At 38.6% G+C, this 18,814-nt stretch overlaps 3 protein-coding genes across 3 annotated transcripts in view; 2 read left to right on the top strand and 1 right to left on the bottom strand.

The window, feature by feature from the left end:
* Positions 1-842: 842 nt before the first annotated feature.
* Positions 843-5,329, bottom strand: clpp (caseinolytic mitochondrial matrix peptidase proteolytic subunit). Its single transcript, XM_032587715.1, has 7 exons — positions 5,208-5,329; positions 3,599-3,700; positions 3,264-3,335; positions 3,088-3,184; positions 2,654-2,841; positions 2,457-2,562; positions 843-1,455 (listed from the first exon to the last, which is right to left on the bottom strand). Exons 1-7 carry the CDS (start codon positions 5,217-5,219, stop codon positions 1,223-1,225), a joined length of 810 nt encoding a protein of 269 aa, XP_032443606.1. The 5' UTR covers positions 5,220-5,329; the 3' UTR covers positions 843-1,222.
* Positions 5,330-6,819: 1,490 nt separating this feature from the next.
* Positions 6,820-12,399, top strand: LOC116735757 (guanine nucleotide-binding protein G(I)/G(S)/G(O) subunit gamma-5-like). Its single transcript, XM_032587836.1, has 3 exons — positions 6,820-7,028; positions 10,642-10,768; positions 11,162-12,399. Exons 1-2 carry the CDS (start codon positions 6,936-6,938, stop codon positions 10,765-10,767), a joined length of 219 nt encoding a protein of 72 aa, XP_032443727.1. The 5' UTR covers positions 6,820-6,935; the 3' UTR covers position 10,768; positions 11,162-12,399.
* Positions 12,400-12,806: 407 nt separating this feature from the next.
* Positions 12,807-18,814, top strand: part of carm1 (coactivator-associated arginine methyltransferase 1) — a 28,646-nt gene continuing 22,638 nt past the window's right edge. Inside the window, exon 1 of the mRNA XM_032587829.1 lies at positions 12,807-12,981. Within this exon, the coding sequence (XP_032443720.1) occupies positions 12,840-12,981 (142 nt within the window). The 5' untranslated portion in view covers positions 12,807-12,839. The remainder of the gene's footprint in view (positions 12,982-18,814) is intronic.

Raw genomic sequence — 18,814 nt, 5'->3', positions numbered from 1 at the left:
ACTGACCTGGAGTGAGAGACTCAGGAAACCTCAGCAGGTGTTCAGAGTTCATCTGCTGTTTAGGATGCGACATCACAAGTTTCCACTCATAACCTTATTCAATATCAGTAAATCAGTATTCTGATTTTCTGAAAGAATTTTTGGGTTTTCATTATCTGTATGCCAGAATCATCAAAACTCCAAGAAACAAGGAATGTCACTCTGTGTGATGATTCTATATAATATATGAGATTCACTTTGAGATGATGGGCAAAAAATGTTGCAATTTTATGCAATATTCAAAATTTTTTAGATGCAGGATGAATGAGTATTACACTACAGAAGAACAATATGCTCCACAAAGGAAATATGATTTAAAAAAACAAAGTGTTTGTTCTTTGGGAGTATTTTGTGGTCAGAACCAAGATACTGCAGGAAACACCAGAAATCGTCCAGCTGCCTTCAGTTTAATCACTGAATGATCATATCATCGTATCAAGACTAAAAACAAACTGAAAGCTGAACTGATATGTTCAAAGTTCAGCTAAAAACTGACTTTGTTCACCTACATCTTTTATTTTCTCTAATTCAAAAATATTCATGTAGAAAAACATGTTTAATGAGTCATAATGACTCAGAGGTCTGGTTATTTATTTAAAGATCTTTTTCAATTCATTGCTGCAAATGGGTCACATTTCTCCAAAAATGGAAAAGGAAACGGTGACTGAATGTGCAAATTTATGACAATAAAATATGATTTTCAGAAGTAAAAACTGTAACTAAGAGTTTTAAAGCCCTACAAGATTATAAGAGTGTTTTCAGTCAGAAGGGTTCGGAGTCATGGACGGATCAAGCAGAGACACTTTGTGGTCAAACTAATAGTCTTTATTAGAAATCTGAATAACAAAGGTTTCCACTCCTGAAGGGATTTCTGGCAGCCATCTTTGTGAAACTCTTGCGCACTTCAGGAAGCTCATTGGTTTGTTTTTTTTTGTTTCTTTTTTACATCCATTAACGAAACACTTGATTTGTACCAGACTTGATGGCGAGACTGTAAGCAGGGTGAAAGGTGACTGCTGATGCCTACAGTCAGTCTGGATTATGTGGAATTTATTTCATTCACTGCAGGAATGAAGTTCTGCTTCTTTTAAAATATGAACCTGAGCTACTCAGCAGAGCGTCCATGGTGGAGAACAGAGACCTAGTAAAGACAGAGAGGGAAGCTGGGTTTTGCTCTCAGAGTTCAGGGTTCTGGTTTGTATGAAGAGGGGGAGCTGGTACCAGGCAGGACCTGATCTGGGGAAGCAGACTCTGGCTGTGGGGAGGGACTGGCTGCTGCTGCTGCTGCTGGTTCCTTCTGCACCAGCTCTGGCTCATCCTGGCCTGCCTGCGGGGGATGCACCAGAACCCGGTCAATCAACCCAAAGTCCTGAGCCTCCATGGGGCTCATGTAGCGGTCCCTCTCCATCACACTCTCTGAAAGGTGGAAAGAAAACAGCCTCTGTTTACCGCTGGTCAGATCACATCAGCCCAGTGAAAACCTCAACTCAAACCTTCACTCAGGTTTCTGTAAAACCTGAACTGTCACACTTTCAGCTGACAGGGTCACTTCAGCACCCATCAGGACACATGTCTGTACTAAGCTGGCAGAGCAATGAGTTGCAAATTTGTTTTAGCAAACTTCTAATAAATCATTTCTCCTCTGCTTCCTAACAATCTACGGCAAGCAGAAGAGTACAATTCAAAAGAGAAGCAGCATGAAGGAGTTAATTGGAGGACTGCAAAGATTTTTTAATTCAGATTCCCCATATGTCCTTAAATGCATCGTTCTCCAGGAAAATCACAAATACCAGTTCATGGCTGATCACAGAAGCAAAAACATGGAATATTCTGCTAGACAGACAGAAGGGGACAGGCTGCCTAACACCACACAGACAGCAGCTGCAAAGAAATCATTGTCATTGAAACAATTTACCAAATGAGATTATAACATTGTCTAGTTATAAAATGTTTGCACATTTGGCAAAAATGTGGCTATTTAATAAGCACACACCCAAGGTGGTTTAAGAGAGAACAATTAACTTAACAGTCATGTTATTGGACTGTGGGAGGAAGCCAGAGAACCCACAGCAAGTACAGGGAGAACATGCAAATGCCATCCAGAAAGACCCTGGGCCAGGAATCGAACCCAGGACCTTCTTGCTGCAAGGCAATAGAACTGCGCCACTGTCCAGCCCAGATTTTATTCAGACCTCTGGGAACTAATCAATTTACAAAAGTACAAGTTTAATTTATCTCGCAAGAAACAAGTCTTTAGTTCCATTGAATAATTTCCTCTCTATTTTCACTAATATAGTATTTACAGTCTCCACAGTCTGTTACTGGCTGCATTCAGTGTAGAATAACATAACAGCAGGGCCCATCTTCCCCTAAAAACCTTCTCAGGCTCACATCTTCACTAAGCCTCACTAACCTACCTATGGTGTCCAGCAGCTGGCCTGTGTGCTTTGCGTAGATGTGGTTGATCTGTCTCTTCAGCTTCAGGATTTCCTCAGCCTGGATGGCGATGTCTGTGGCCTGGCCCTGGAGACACGGCACTCTGTTAGCTCCATCTTTATTCTAGGTGTCAACTTTCCAGATCTTAGCTCTGAGGGGTCTGAACTGGCCTGCTTACCCTGGCCCCACCTGAAGGCTGGTGCACCATGATGCGGGCGTTGGGCAGCGAATGCCTCATGCCAGTCGTACCTGCAGCCAGGAGCAGGCTGCCCATGCTGGCTGCCTGGCCAACGCACCAGGTGGAGATGGGATTAAGGATATACTGCATAGTGTCATAAATGGCCAGCCCTGCTGTCACCACCCCGCCTGGACAGAAGAGGGAATATAGGTCAAGATTCAGGACTGAGTAGGAAATCCTTCAACACAAACACATTCAGAGGCATGTGAGTAGTTAAAAATGAAAGTAGACACTGATGAATAACAATAGCAATACGTTTTAAAGTTTTTATGAACACGTCATTAATGTCAATGTGAACCAACAGTGGAGCTAACAATGAGCTAGCAGAAGAGCTAACTGTGAGTTAACAGTGGAGCTAACAGTGAAGCTCCTACCTGGACTGTTGATGTACATGTGGATGGGCTTGTTGTTGCTTTCTGACTGGAGGAAGAGCAGCTGGGCGATGACCAGGCTGGCTATGTTGTCATCAATCTGAGTGATTCAAAAAGATACTTGATAACAAATTCCTCTGAAAATGTCTTCATATTTTCACCATTACCATAACACTTACAGGACCCATCACACAAATGATTCGTTCTCTCAGGAGGCGAGAGTAGATGTCGTACGCCCGTTCTCCTCTGCCCTAAAACACAGTTGTGCTTTTAGCGGCTTTATCATTGCAACATGTCCAACAAACGTTTCTGGTTATGTGAATTCAGTCAATAAATATACAAAACATTTACATAAAATCCACCAACACCGCAGCACATTTTCAACACAAGGACTGAAAAAGAGGCCAAGTCAAAGTCAAGAGGAATGCTGTAATGAGATCTTAACAGTGTCAAAACCCCACAGTGAAGACCACCTAGTGGTGCATTGTGGGTAATTCTTAGTCAGGCTACTCACCGTCTGCTCCACCACTATAGGGATGAGAGGACTCCTCCACACCGGACTGTGGTGGAAAGATCTGCTGACCTTCACAGTCAGACCCCCGATGTTCAACACCCTCTACCAGACAGAAAACAAGTTTTCATCTTAAGATTTAGATTAAAAATATTCACTTCAACCAATATGTTTGTTTCAGAAAGGAAATGAGACAGACATCTTTAAAAATATTTCCTCAATGTAAAAGGAGAGTCCATCTGGACTCCATCTACCAGTTAACATTAATAGAGTGATTCTCTATAGAAAAGTCTTTATTACAGCATTTAAGCCTTTTTTATAACCCAGCAGTTGTACTGGGTTTCTTCTAATATTCTGATTATGTTTGAGAATAAAGTCAGGCTTTGGCTAGGCCACTCAAAGGCTACTTTAAACTTGATCTGCCAGGGGTCTGGACCATTTTGGGCTTATAATAACATAATGTGATGTTTGTGGCGCTAAGTGAAGTTTAGTGAGCTGAACAACGCACAAAAATGGAATACAGGTTGCAGACCCCTGAACATGTTATTTAGTAAAGAAAATCACTTCATTTCCTGGAAAGTCAACATAGAGCGGCCACTACTACAGAAACAGAAGAAAAAGAGCAGATTGAAGCTGTTTAATAGCGATGATTGGATGAAAGCAAGACACGGGACGAATGCTGGATTTCGATTGGCCAAGCCGATATTTCTGCATCTCCCATCATCTGGTGCTGCAGATGGTGGGAGATGTAGAGGCAGACATTTTCTCTTTCCATCAGTAAAAAGTAATTTGTACATCATTTTTTGTGATGATAATGAAAGTTTGATCATCTCAGTGACACGTCCAGCAAACAGGTAAAAACTACAACAAAAACATTACATTCTGATGAATTAAAAACAGTTTTTCATTTAGAAGTGGATGTTTAACTAATAGTGTGAAATTGCAGCAGAGAGATATGAATGTGACCAGTCAGTCTGATCCTTCATACAGTTGAAAAAAATTGAAAAAACAATTCATTCATATTATTTTGCTGTCGATCGCTTTTGGTTTCTGATTTAACAATTCACATTAGAAGCGTTAAATCCGAAGCAATTCCGATTTAACAATCAGATTAGTCACACCGGAATAGAAACTGTTAAATCATATTAACAATTGAAAGTCATGGACCAGTTTTCAGAAACTAAACCAGAGCTGTGAGAAAACACGAGCATAAAGTTTTTCTAGTTGATCTGAAAAATAGAGCTTCCAATTACATCAGTCATTTTTAGAGGTCTGCTAAGAAGTAAGAATGTTCAGCTTCTCAATAAAAACAGGTTTTGTAGCATATTTCCTGACCGAACATCAGACTTCTTCTCAGTTCTGAACGTGATCAGGATGCTGCCGTCCTGTTGTCCAGGCAACAATCAGTGGAGAACAGACACAGCTGCTTTTGCTGCTCAGTTGACACTAACGGGCAGGTCTGGCAGCGGCTGCCTCCTTAAAGCAGCTGCCATGCTGCCATGAAGGCGAAGCAACAGCAAAAGACAGCAAACAAGAACTTGACGTGAGCCGCGTTCAGTGGCGCAGCTGTACCCGACAGACTGCTGGAGCACAAACTGGGTTCTGTACTCACCCGTAACAACATTCTGGAAGTGTTTTCCAGCTGCAGCCCCGTCTGCCTGACCCTGCTACACCGGAACCTATTCTAACTCGACCTTTGGTGAGCTCTTTCATCATTTCCGTCTTTTACAGGATTGCCTTGTCGCCACCGTGTGGTGTGAATAGATTCAGTCAGGTCGGGTGGCCTTTCTTTTTCTTCTCTCTCTCTCTGGTTTTCTTTTTATTTTAGTTTTACAGAGAACGACTTTTCAGCATAAGCAAGCAAGTTCATTTTGAGTGAGACGATAAAAGCTAATGATCATGTTATAAAACCGTTGAGAATTTTAACTAATCAGAAAAATGCACCAAAACACGAGTAGAATTATATTTCTTTATTGTAGATTTTAGAATACCTGAATTTGCATAAAATGTAATATTTTTGTCTACCAGATGACTTGATTGTAAATTATGAAATCAGACATTATGAACAGATGTTACTGAATTGAGTTGCATTTTTTACCAAATGGTTCTTTAGTGGACTTGAGGAATTTCTTGTATGGCTAATTTTTACTTTTACTTGAGCAAAAATATGTTGAAGTAGTGCAAATCATACAGTTTGCTCTACTCACCTCTGGATTGAGCTATAACTGCTATGGAGCTCATCAGACTTTTGTGAACTATTGTATGAAAACATCTTTGCTCGTCTGACCCGGGTGGTCTGACTATATAATCATTCTGACCTACAGTGCCTATAAAAAGTACTCGCCTTCTTGGATTTTTTTTACCTTTTCTTTTTTTAACCAATCATTCATAATGAAAATTAACACAAAAAAATCTTCAATGATGAACTGAAAACAGATTCATTTAATTAAATGAAAATATAAAACAGAAATGATTGTGCTTATGGGTGATGATTGCACAAATAATGCTTCCTGACCCCCACCTGGGGGAGTTTTTAGTTAATACACCTCTTCCTGCAGTTACTAGATAACATCTGCTTTTCACCAACTCCATGTGTGTGGAAGACAACAAACAAAACAACAACAAACAAACAAAACAGATGAGGAAGTAGTTCATATAGGCCAGAAAGATTGGTTTATAATTTAATGTTTTGTTTTCTTGATGAAAAAGTGTGCCAAAAATCAAATATTTATTTAATTTTTAAGGTGTTTTAAGGTGACTTTGAGGCAAATAATCCAATCATGTTTGTAATAGTGTAAAAATGAAATCAATAAGGCTGCAGCACACTCCCAGTTAGCTAAAAAATAGGCTCCAGACCCAGCCATCTGTTTAAAAATGTTTTTGATCTAAAAAGACCCCACAGAAATGAAGGATTTTCAGCCATTGCTCTTATCCCAGTGGCATTACTTCATAACTATAGTTAAGTTGGCAACTAGATAAAAATATCCATCCATTTTCTTTTCTTTTTTTTTTTTTTACTCATGGTTATCATGTCATGATACATATTAGATAACCTTATGATAACTTTCTAAAAAGTAATCTTAATAAGAAATACATTGTTTATTTCATATGAATAAGGTTAAAGTATTACATTTAGCAATGAATTGCCTATATAAATAAATGAAATCACTGATCATGCAATTTAGACGGGGATCGCCTAAAATGTGAACTAACACACGATGTAGGTTTTATTTTGAAAAATTCTACCGGAAGTCCCACAGCGCTCTCACAGTTGAGGACTTGGCTCATATGGGTACAGTTGCCAAGTTGCTGTAACTTTCTCTGTTTCTTGAACGCAGTCATGTCGAACAACAGCGCGGCCAACAGCAGTTTAGTCATCGCCCAGAAAGCAGTGAAGCAGCTGCGGCTGGAAGCTAGCGTCCGGCGGATAAAGGTGAGAAAGTCCCGCTCAGGACTGGACTGCGCGTGACTCCCGCTCTGGAGCGCATCCTCAGCGAACTTCGGTGCGCGTGATGCTTGTTATTAATATGGGGAAATTTAATATAAGCGTAACTGACTTTTTAAAGTAATTTTACTGTAACTTTTAGTGCCGTCTTAAAACGTATTTTATAAAATTTTAAATGTTTGGATGCTATAGATGGATGTTTATGTTAATTTAAAAGTAGATGCAATATAACACAAATACTTTTCCGTAACCGAGTTGAACTTCCCACGTATGCGTTCAAAATTACATCTCATTATTTACATTGCAAAGTAATGGGAAAGCGGTGTGACTGTATTATTTCTAGGAAATGGCTGCTGCAGACAGTTTCCTCTGGGAGTTGAGCACAGTGATAGCTTTGTTGATTGTGCTGCTGTGTGACTGCTGGGATTGTTGGCGGGATACTTATTTTAGAACAGGGGTCAGGCTTGCTTTAAGTATGTGTCCCAAAGAGGGAGGTGAAAAGTGAGGGTGAAAAAACAAAAATAAATCACAAGTATTAGTTAGTCTGAAAATGTTAAGTTACAGTCCGAATAGAAACTATACGCTGGAGACTTTGAATTGAAGCAAAAACAAGACAATTCTTGTTAACAAGAGAACTAACACAAAAATATTATCAGCAAACCTGTGTAGCTTAACAGAAAATAAAATGGACCCCATCAGTACAGTATCCGGGACTGTGTGCAACAGTTTGTAGAACGCCCACTGCATCAACATCTCATCATTGAATGTGCCTCTTTGGTTGAGAGGGTGAGTGTGTTGCGTACATAATTGAGCAATTTCTAATTATTGAACAGTGATAACAAAATCACAGTTGTGTAATGAAGTGACAGTGCCAATATGATTTTACTTCAGCTAAAGAGTGTACAGCAAAACAAACAAATAATAATAAAAAAGGCTGATTGGTCATGGTGCAGTTTGATGACGTCACACATGGCAACAAGAATTTGACATTTTTGACAATTTCTAACTAAATATGATTTCTAAATATGATAATACATCATATATAATGCTGAATTAAATAGCACTATTATCATCATCACCACCATTATTTTTCAAATAATGGAGCACCATCTCACAAAGATAAACTGGTTCAGAGACACACATCTGCGTGTACGGTAAACTAATAGGTTAAACACACCATTCAGTCTCCTTGAGTTCACAACTAACATCAATTGTCAATATGATTAAGCTTAAATCAAATTCAACTTTTCATGTGTCCAGGTAATTTCCTGACCCACAACCAGAATCATAACAGGATTCAGTGTAAACAAACAAAAGAGGAAGAGATGAGCGGTTAGAAGGGCAAGAACAGTAACAGACTAACCTTAACAAAAGTCAGAATGACTTAAGATTCCAGAGTACAGAGCAGATTTTGAGGGGCAAAATGGATACAGAGGGGACGATGTTCAGCAAGGGCTTATCTTCCAGGAGTAGGTCCAAGTGGTTCCTCAACAGAGTGTGGAGAGCAGGCAGCAGGGGACAACAGTGGACCACCGTAGAATGGGTGAACAACCAGAGGAGATCTGTCCTGAAGAGGTATGACGTGAAAAGCAACAAAACTTCACCCAGGGAAGTTTTGCGAGCACCAGGAAGAAACTGAAGCTAGGAAGCAGGAAGCTCAGATAAACTTTGGTGAAAATATGGCGCTCGACTCTACTGGAAGAGCTGATCATCAGGCAAATTTAGGTCATTCAACAGATCCTAAAATCCCCACAGTCAGAAGAGATAATTACAGGCCGATGTGGAATCTGCAGCAGGACAGCCACACCCTCCAGCAGAGATCCTCTGTTCACTCATATTCACTCTATTCTGTCCTTTAGAAGAAATGATTTGCTGAGAGCATTTAAAGGTTCTTATTGGGCAAAGATATCATTCAGGACAAAGATTCAACAAAAGACAGTGAAGAAGGGAATCAACAAGAGGAGCAGATCTGAAACCGATGAAAAGGCAAGAAGAAAATGAAAGGAGCTGCAGAAATGTCTAGTGATTACTGGTTGTGTTTTACATGCAACAGCAATCACCCGCTGTGTTCTTCTCATGGTCCGGTTCAGTTAAAACCACAGACTGGCCTGGCTGAAATCCCCACAAAACTTTGTGAAAGATTTCTTTTATGAATGTACGTTGAAACCAAAGTTCACAGTTGTGGCAGCATCATGCTCTGGGGTGGGTTTTCTTCTGCTAGCAAATGTGGAGGAAACCATCAACAGATTGTTTTTTACTGCAAACATTCAGGTTTGCAGCACAAGGTGTGTTTTTGAAAGCTGAAAATTAAGAGGAATTTTTTTTAGCATGCTAATAACCCACTGACTTCTGATAAAACCTAAGCCTATTAGAAGACCTGTAGGATGACCTGGACAGGGCTGGACAGGACTAAACAGGGCTGGACAAGACAGGACAGGGCTGTCTACCTGCAGCAGAAACAGAGCTGGAGCACGTTAGCTATGAAGATGGACAAAAATTCCCAACTCAAGTGCTGCATGCTGAAAGATGTACTTAAAGGACTGGAGACTGTATGTAAATTAAACAGTGCTTCAACAAATTATTAGTCTTGGTTGATGCTGGACCATATGGCTGAAAAGTTTGTTATGATAAAAGCATTTCATGTCATTTTATATCAATATTATCAACAAGTTTTTTTGTTTTAACTATCTGAAATCCTGCCAAACTGCAGGTATGACCTTTCCTGTTTTATCCACAGTTTTCACTCCACTCTGTGAAGTTTTGTATTTTTAAGCAGTTCTGAAGGGCAGCAACCAAAGAGGGATGAATTGATGCCACCAGCCTTGATTAGCTGCTCTGAAAGGTTGAGTGGTGAAAGCCTTTCCTCTGCCTACATCCCCCAGAATGCTGTGTGATTCTGGATTGAATATTCTATATATTAAATATTTTATCTATTGATATTGGTCACATGCCTATCGTCATATATAGTAAGTTGTCCAGCCATAGTTTTAGTGTAGGGGTGCTAATGCTTTTTATGACATTGTATTTTTTTCTTGTTCAGCTGAATTGTCCCAAATATAATGTTGTATTCCATAAATGAGAATGTGCTTCAATGAGGCTCTTTTGTCAGATTAAAAGCACTTTTTGAAAATAACATTTAAGCAGGTATTAAACTTACTTTCTATTAAGTTCCCAATATGAAAAGATTTATTATGAACCTGATGTACAATTCTTACCTTAAATGCTGTGTTGTCATTGGCTGTAAGCGGAAAATCATGTTAGCAGAAATAAAGACTCGGAAACATCAGTCTATGCAGAATTAATCTATACAATGTGTGAACTGGGTTACTGAAATCAATTAACTTTAATTAATATTCTAATTTATTGACAATGCATCACACTAAAGGTGGGCAAAGTATTCAGAGGATTTATTTTGGGCTCATTTTCTGACCAAAAATCCCTGGAGTTTTAACAAGCTGACGATTTATCTTCATGAACTCGGCTGAGGTACTTGTAGGGGTTCTGTCCCACGCTGGGTCAGTTTTAATCACACATTCTTACCACCTGAGTTGATATTAATAATCAACAAACAGTCCTCTCTTGTGTTTTCTGTATTGTTTAGGTTTCTCAGGCAGCAACAGAACTGAAGACCTTCTGTTTGCAAAACGCTCACAAAGACCCTCTGCTGACCGGGGTTCCCTCCAGTGATAACCCATTCAGGCCTCCCAAGTCATGTGTTCTGCTTTGAGGTGTGTGTGTGTGTGTGTGTGGTGCTCTATTAACCAAAGAAATATTATTCACACTCTCCTGAAATGTCTTGTTTTCTTCTCACATGATGTTTATTTGATACTTGGTTCACATCCACGTTCCCTAATCGTCTCATTTGAAAATGTATTTCCTAAAAATCAAATAAAAATGACCAATATGAGCTTGTGGATTCTATCCAGGGCTTTTTCACAGGTTTTGCGTTTTACTGTTACATGGAGATGTCATCTCTAACAAACATGTCATCCAGAATGAGATGACGTGAAACATTTTATTCTAGTACAGCAGCAGATCTTTTGACAGTTTTAGAGGGCTCTTTTTAGGTGTCTTTGGAGATAATAACTTCATATAAATGTCAATTCATCTTTTATTTGTAGGGGTGCGGAACAACCAAACCGTTTCCTGTGGATTTTCACAAAGGTCACTGCCGTTGAAGATAAAGAAGTCGACCCCACTGCTTGCAGCTGGTTTTCAGAGGGACTTTCTGACCACAAAAAAAATGTTGCAGTGAAGAGAAACATAATCCCCAAATTCTTTGCATTTCCAAAGCTTTTCCAGAATGAATCTAAAGTTAAATATTGAATGAGTAGGCTCTGCTCCTACTAGAGTCCAAGACATAAAATACAATATTTCAACATGCTAGAATTTTTTTTGTTCACTTTGTGCCTTTATTGTTCAGCAATAGTTACTTTAGTAGCATTTAAAGTACAGCAACAAATGTTTCTTTTCCTATTCAACGTTCTCAGTAATTTAATTCCACCTGTTAATAAAAGAGTTTGACATGCATTTAGCTAAACAAATGTTTTCTGATCTATTGTAAGCTTTACAGATTTGTCTCTTCATGGATAGATATATTTTGTTCACTAATGTTCTGTTGTATTTCAACTGCTTTTTAAATGGTTCTCTGCAATTGTAACATATTCATTCACTAACTTATAAAGTGCTTTGAAACATCCAAAAAAAAAGACCAAAACAATAAAATTGTTACAACATTCACTAAGGTCACACAGAACAAAATGTTAATAATGTTTCTACTGTCAACTAAGTAATAGCCTGTGTTTTTCATCACAAAGTGTCAGATTTAAATTGTAAATTTGACACTGTCATACACTTGAACAGCAGCTTCACAATGAAACAGTCTGCTGGACGAACATTTTATACACATTTTTTTAGCAGGAAAATGGAAACTGGTCAGAGTTGGTGGGTGATTGAAATAGCTAAATACATTGGAATGCTGGAAGAAAACCAACTGACACTGCAAGCTGCTTGAAGATGAATCTCTGGGCCAGTGATTCATCTTCCAGCAGAAAAACAACCCGAAATATACAGCCAGAGCTACAATAAAACGGTTTAAATCAAAGCATATCCATGTGTTAGAATTGGACAGTCAAAGACTAGACCTAAATACAATTGTGATTGTACCAAGGCCTGAATATTGATATTTACAGACCTTCCACCTAACATGACTGAGCTTGAAACATTTTGCATACAATAATTGTTATCAATTTCTGTCCCAGATGTATGATGCTGGTACAGACATACAATAAAAGACTATTTGCAGAAAAATGCTGATCTACAAAGTGTTGAGTTACAAATAAAAATGCACACCACGTTTTTCAGATCTGAATTTGTCAAGTATTTTGAAAGCCTATATCCTTTTTATTCCACTTAGCCATTTTTCATTGCTTCGTATATAATGAATAATAAAGTCTATGGCTGTAAAGTGATCAAATGTGAAGCATTTAGGAAAGCCACTGTTTAATACCGATTTGTATGAATAAGCAAATCTTAATGTATGATTTTTAAAAAGTACCTATAGATTTATTCTTATAAATGTTGTTGAATTTCTTTAATTTTAATTTAGTATTAAATGTTAAAGTTGTGACTGAAAATAAATCTTCGATACGTTACTTGTGTTTGAGTGCTGCCATGATAAGCCCGGTAGGAGGCGCTGTTGAAGCAGCTCGTCGGATTGATGGCTGTCCTGCCTCCAGTAGAGAGCACTGCTTGGTTGGATGTGAGCTCCGTCGACCTGCCTCTACTTCCAGATCGAAGATGGCGGTCTCTGTGTTCCGCGGCGTGCGGCTGCTCTCTATCGGAGACGCGAATGGAGACATACAGCGACATTCAGAGCAGCAGCCGCTGCGGCTAGAAGTGAAAACCTCACAAGATGCTGCCCTCATCAATCTCTCCAATGGTGAGTGTGACTGTTTCTAACAACTGCTCTCTGGACGGTCGGCCTGATTGAACTGCTAATGCTCAGTGCTAATGTGGCCAGCGGTAGCTTTAGCCAACAAGGAGCTGTTCCATCTTGAGACCACCTCGTTTCCCTTTACTTGTCACGAGGGAACTAAAGAAAACTAAATATTTTGTAGCTTATTTGGGATTCTGAAGCCTGAACGCATTGGGTTTAGGTAGCATACAACGAAGTTCACTGCTTGGAATAACGCGGTCAAGAACATGTAGAGTAGTTTTAACGGTAAGCACGGTTGCTAAATAAGGTGAACTAAAACATGCTAGTTAAACAATACCACTAGCCTACATTTAACAGTGACGTGATAAGCGTACATGGTTGCATCCATTTAACACTTTTGGTTTTGTTTATTTATATTTTGTCGTAATAGTGTAAGCTGTGTTTTTATAAGTCAGCATGAATCGGTTTTGTCCCCCTGGGAGCCGGGTAGGTAGGAGAGTGCTTAGCTTGAATTAGCCGCTTTGAATTGATTCGCAGCAGAGACCTGGAGACATCACTTCTGACCCCCCGCTGTGCTCTTCGGTCCGGGCGGCGCTTCACACTGCGTGGCCTTTACCGGACCGTGGATTTAATGGCACACTGAAACTTTTTATAAGTAGCAGTTTTACGTTAAAGCTGTTGAGGCAGATTTGGTAGCGTAGCCACACCGGGCCCTCATTATTTATGCATTCATCTTTGTTCTCATTGGAACAATGGCTTCATCCCCTTCCCCGCCACCTCATGTGTGCGGTGAAGGCAGCATCAGAGCCGCTATGCACATTTTCCCACTGAATGTAATTCCCCTATTAAAAACAGCAACACACTGCGGCTGTCTAAGTCCAAGGTTATGCAAAAATAAATAAATAAAATTTAAGAGGTATCCTCAGCGCTACATTATTATTATTATCATGGCGAAAGCCAACGTCGAGATATCTGTAGAAATAGACCTAAAATATATTGGAGTCGGTCAATTTCAAATACAATACCAGTAAAGGGAATATGAAATGGAGTATGAAAGTTTTGATACGGGAAGAGAACATTGAAACCTGTTTGATTTACATTAAAATAAGACACACAATGAATTTGTGGTGCAAAAAGTTGAAAATCAATCTATTAATATGAATGTTTATTTTTGGTCAGTTTTATTGAATAACTGCTTTTCTGCTTCTTGTGGATAAACTGTCAATTATACAACATTCTTGAATAAACTTACCAAAATAAATACTGCCAAGTTGCATTTCTAGCTAAACTGAAGTAGTTGCATAACCTGTTCCTGTTTACATTTAATGTGTTAAAGTTTCGCTTTTTACAACAATTACAGGGGATCCCTGAAAGCAGGGAATTTCCTTGGTCTGAATTCTGCACATAGTTTTTTCTTATGATCTGCTTAATCAATCCCTTTTTTTAATACTGTGTGCTGGACCATCCTAGTTGTTTTCAGTTATTTCTGGATAGTTTTTCATCAATAACTGCATTCATGGCTTGTTTGATTTCTAAAATTTCAATGTGCTGTAATTTCACATAAGTTTCTTATTCCGGCTAAAAAAAGATTTGCAGATTGATGGTGATGAGTGAGCTGACGGTGAGCTGCTTAGCAAGCGGACGCAGGAGGGAGCGACCCGCACCTGACTCACAACACACACATCCGGACTTGCTCCTGGTGTGTGGAAGACAAATGATTCCGATTAGAAATCACACGAACGCACACATACAACAAAGGCATATTTCCAAGTTGACCTGTCACGATAACAAATTTTGCTGAATAATAAGTTGTCTTAGAAGTTATTGCGATAAATGATATTATTGTTGTTTTGAGGCCATTTTCAAGTAATAACAATGCAGGAACCCATTCTTACAGACCAATAAACTTTAAATTCTGATGAACATTTAGCACTGGACCAGGAAGACATTTTAAATATCCAATATCAATAAACAAAACAGAAACAACAAATAAAATGGATACTGAAGTCTCTGTAAACAAAACTGTCCTTCAAAATAAGGGCTAGTTGAGACCAAGTCACCAGACTGAAGACTTTTATCATCCATTTTTTGGTAGAAAAATGGATAGAAAAACTATAAATTATGCAAGTGAAAATTGTTTGTTTTAATTTATCATGCAATTAATTGATTTATTGATTATTGTGACAAGCCTATTTCCAAGTCCTGCTGCTTCACTTGGCTTTTACTGTTCAGTGAAAAAAAGTAATTGCCCCATTACAGATTTAATCTCTACTTCCTTTTCTGTTGCATGTGAATGTTTCAGATCAACATGTCATAATGACAACCTGAACAGTTTCCAAATGAGGATTTTATGTATTAAAGGGGAAAAAAGCATCCAAAGACACCTGGCCAAACCTAAACCAAGCAGTTGCTTGGTTTAGGTTTGGCCAGGTGTCTTTGGATTCCCACCAAGGCTGTCAGCTCTTGGTGGGAATGTCTGCCGAGCATCACTCTTCTTTGCAGAATTGTTTTAAATTGGTCACATTGGGGGTTTCCTAGTAGGAACAACCTGTTTAAAACTGTATGTAACTTTTACAAATATATGATTTCGACATGTTTGTCAAAATTGTCACCATGTTGAGACAGTATAGTTGAGAACAGAATCGTTAGTTCCATCGGTTACAGAAAGTCCTCCAGGTCCTGAAGCAGTAGCCCCAGATCATCATATGACCACCACCGTGTTTAACTGTTGGTGTTCCTTTTTCTGAAGCATTATCTTGTTTTTATGGCCTATGAGAGAGAAGGCATTCCAAAATGTTCAACATCTGGCTTGTTAGACTTCAGGTTATATTCCCAAATTGGACTGTAACGTTGTTGTGGGTCAGGAGTGGTTTTGGCCATTTTGGATTCCATTTTGCCCCAGTCTCTCTGCCTTATTGTAGGATGGTGAACTCTGACCTTAAATGATGTGAGGCCTGCTGAGCTTCAGACGGTGATCCTGGTTGTTTTAGTTGTTGGCGTGTTGTCTGCTGTCTGTGGACGCTTCGCCTCTGTTCCATGTTCTCTGGCAGAGATGCTTTTCTCACCGTTTCCAAGTTAATCAATGTCAATCATTTTGTTTCCTCATTGAAGTTCTTTGGATCTGGGCACAGTGTGGTGGTTTGAAATCTTGTGACCAACTTTATGTTGTCAGACAGGTGTTTGATTTATTTTTTTTAAGTGCTTTCTTCAGTCTGTAGGTCTGACAGTACTTAAAACGGGGTTATGGCTAATAGAATGGAACCAAAAAAAGTTTTTATCTCACCTAATTTATGATTTCACAAATAGGGCTAATTATGTTTCTACATTGGACCAGATTGGAATCATCAAACAATGAAGAATGATCTTCATAGTTTGAAGTTTGCTGTGTTTTCTAAGGTCTTTGTCAGATGTTAAAATGAGTTTGACCTGAAAACATTGAAGCACGTGAAACTCCAGATTTCTTGGACTGCCAGCATTTTGTCCAAAGGTCTGCTGACGCTGGACAGCAGAGTCAAAACAATAACACAGTGATGTGTGTCTCTATTTATAGCATCAATGCAGCAAACCTTCACAATAAGAGCCAGGAATAAGGCAGTGTGAACTTCCTATGGCTTTACACATAGCAGTGTTGCAGTGACTTGAATACTTCCTCCACAGGTCAAAGAACGACCATTTAAAATAACCTTATCCTGCTTATTTAAATGTTAGCTGTCTTTAAAGTGATCCATAAAGAGTTGTGTTTTTCTCCTCCTGAATGAGTCCATGTCTGGGGCCTTGATACCTCTGAGGATGCCTCCTGGCTCTAAGCACATCGTCCTGAAGTTCTGGAGTGACTACAGTTAGAGGGGGGAGGAGGATCTGTGTGGAACAGAATTTACACCATGAGTCACTTTTGACAGATACGAATAATAAACTCCACATCATTTCTTATTTCAAACATGATAGCAGTATAAAATAACAGACATGAACAAGGAATGCAAAAGACATATTTTTATACCATAATAGTCTTAACATGATGCTGCCACCACACTGGTCATTTGACCGGAGCAGCTTGTACATGTTTGTAAAGGTAAAAGGCAGACAGACCAGGGCTGGGCGAAATAGACTTAAAGTTTTATCGAGATATTTTGTGGTAATGTTGTGACTATTTAAAATGGCGGATTGACTAAATTGGTTAGCTGAAAGTCAGGACTTGGTTTAGCAGTTCCACAGTAAATGCAGTGACATCATAGCCAAGAAAACTTAATAGGGAATAGAGACCAGTGAGCAGACTGAGAATTTAAACCAAAAAGAATATGCAAATATCTATACAGAACTATTATATAGCAATTGATTAACTAACAATTAATCAATTGCTATCTTGCTAGCCAGTCTATGCAGACTTAAAAAAGGCCATTTGATGAAAGAGCAGCACACTCAGAGCAGTAATCCAGTTAAAACTGTCCAAAACACAATATACATTTGATTTAATCTGTTCTACTCAGAACTCAAGTAGTTCAAATTCTGTAAAATAAACCTCATATTAAGCACCTTTTGCTATCAATTATTAATCATTAATCCAGAAATGAATCTCCACATCAGCTATATACTGTACTGATGTTAACTCAATAAGAAAGGCCTGACTTTTTCACATGTTGCTATTGTTTTAGCTACAGATCTCTTCTTTGCTGCAAATAAAGGCAATATAATGTTCCATTTCTGATTTAGAAAGGGAACTGAATTATTTATTTGCATCTTTTAATATATTTATAATATTGTAACAAAAGGTTTGTGATTAAATGAAAAATTTACAGAATGTGGCAATTTGTTGGATAAATTGACAGAATAATCTGTTACTAAAATAATTGTTAGTTTCAGCCCTAAGAATGATCCTTATGCTCCAATTAGTTTTATCTGTATTATTTGTATTATTTATTAAACATAAAACCACTCAACATTCTGGCATAAAGCTGCTGATTTTTTTTCCTTCCTTTTTTTGTAATTTGACTCGTTAACAGGTTTTTTCTCTTTAACTTGAACAACTTGCTGCTGTATGCTAATGCTTTGTTTTTAGCTAGTTGTCTGCAGGAGATCAGCTCTCTGCAGCCCAGCTGTCTCTGTGTGAAGCACAGTCAGATGCTATCTCCTCTCTAATGTCTTTAACAGCTTTGCTGGTAATAAACTGAGCATGGATGAGGTCACCAGAAAAGGGAGCTTGTGGAAATGACCAAGTAAAAATAGCCAGTGTTGGTTTTGTTCAGCGCCGCTGGCCCAGTTACCAATGTTCCCCTTATTGTTGGCGCTCTGTTCTGTTTTAAATGGATGGAAGAGATAAATGTTCCAAGTTTTTTAACTAGCTTTGTAAAAAATATTCAGATGGAAGCATGTCACTGAGTAATTGCTCTTCAAATTCATATTTAATAGGTTATGATTGACAGACAGGCAGTTGAACATCACTGTTTCCACATGCTGGGCAGCCACTACAGTCTGGGCTCTAAACATCGTCACAACTCTTCCTCTTCTCTGCTGATTCACTCTGTTGAAGGTCTAATGTGTGTTACACATAAACATGTTATAACAAATTTTGCTGGACGATAAATTCCCAGTAGTTATTGCAGCAAACAATAATGTATTCACACAGTTTTTGCCCTCTCAAAGACTAATAAACTTGAATTTTGTACAGAACACTCCATAGTGAATCATAACAACCAAAAACAAAAAATGAAAAAGAAACCAAAACAGACATACAGCTGAAACCATGAATAAAATGGATTATTCGTGTTCTGCAGAACAAAATTGTTCTATAGAGAACAGAATTGTTCTGCAGAACTAATAATCATCAGAATGGAAATTATTG

Source organism: Xiphophorus hellerii, chromosome 16 (genome assembly GCF_003331165.1).
Source record: "Xiphophorus hellerii strain 12219 chromosome 16, Xiphophorus_hellerii-4.1, whole genome shotgun sequence".
Lineage (NCBI taxonomy): Eukaryota > Metazoa > Chordata > Actinopteri > Cyprinodontiformes > Poeciliidae > Xiphophorus > Xiphophorus hellerii.
Note: the sequence above shows the minus strand (reverse complement) of the source record. Positions and strands in the feature narration are given on the sequence as shown.

Coding starts and splice junctions, on each gene's coding strand:
- clpp (XM_032587715.1), bottom strand. Junction 3,336..3,598: donor CTATAGTGGTGGAGCAGACG/GTGAGTAGCCTG, acceptor ACTGTGTTTTAG/GGCAGAGGAGAACGGGCGTA. Junction 2,842..3,087: donor CATGTACATCAACAGTCCAG/GTAGGAGCTTCA, acceptor TCTTCTGTCCAG/GCGGGGTGGTGACAGCAGGG.
- LOC116735757 (XM_032587836.1), top strand. CDS start 6,936: ATGTCGAACAACAGCGCGGCCAACAGCAGTTTAGTCATCGCCCAGAAA. Junction 7,029..10,641: donor CTAGCGTCCGGCGGATAAAG/GTGAGAAAGTCC, acceptor TGTATTGTTTAG/GTTTCTCAGGCAGCAACAGA.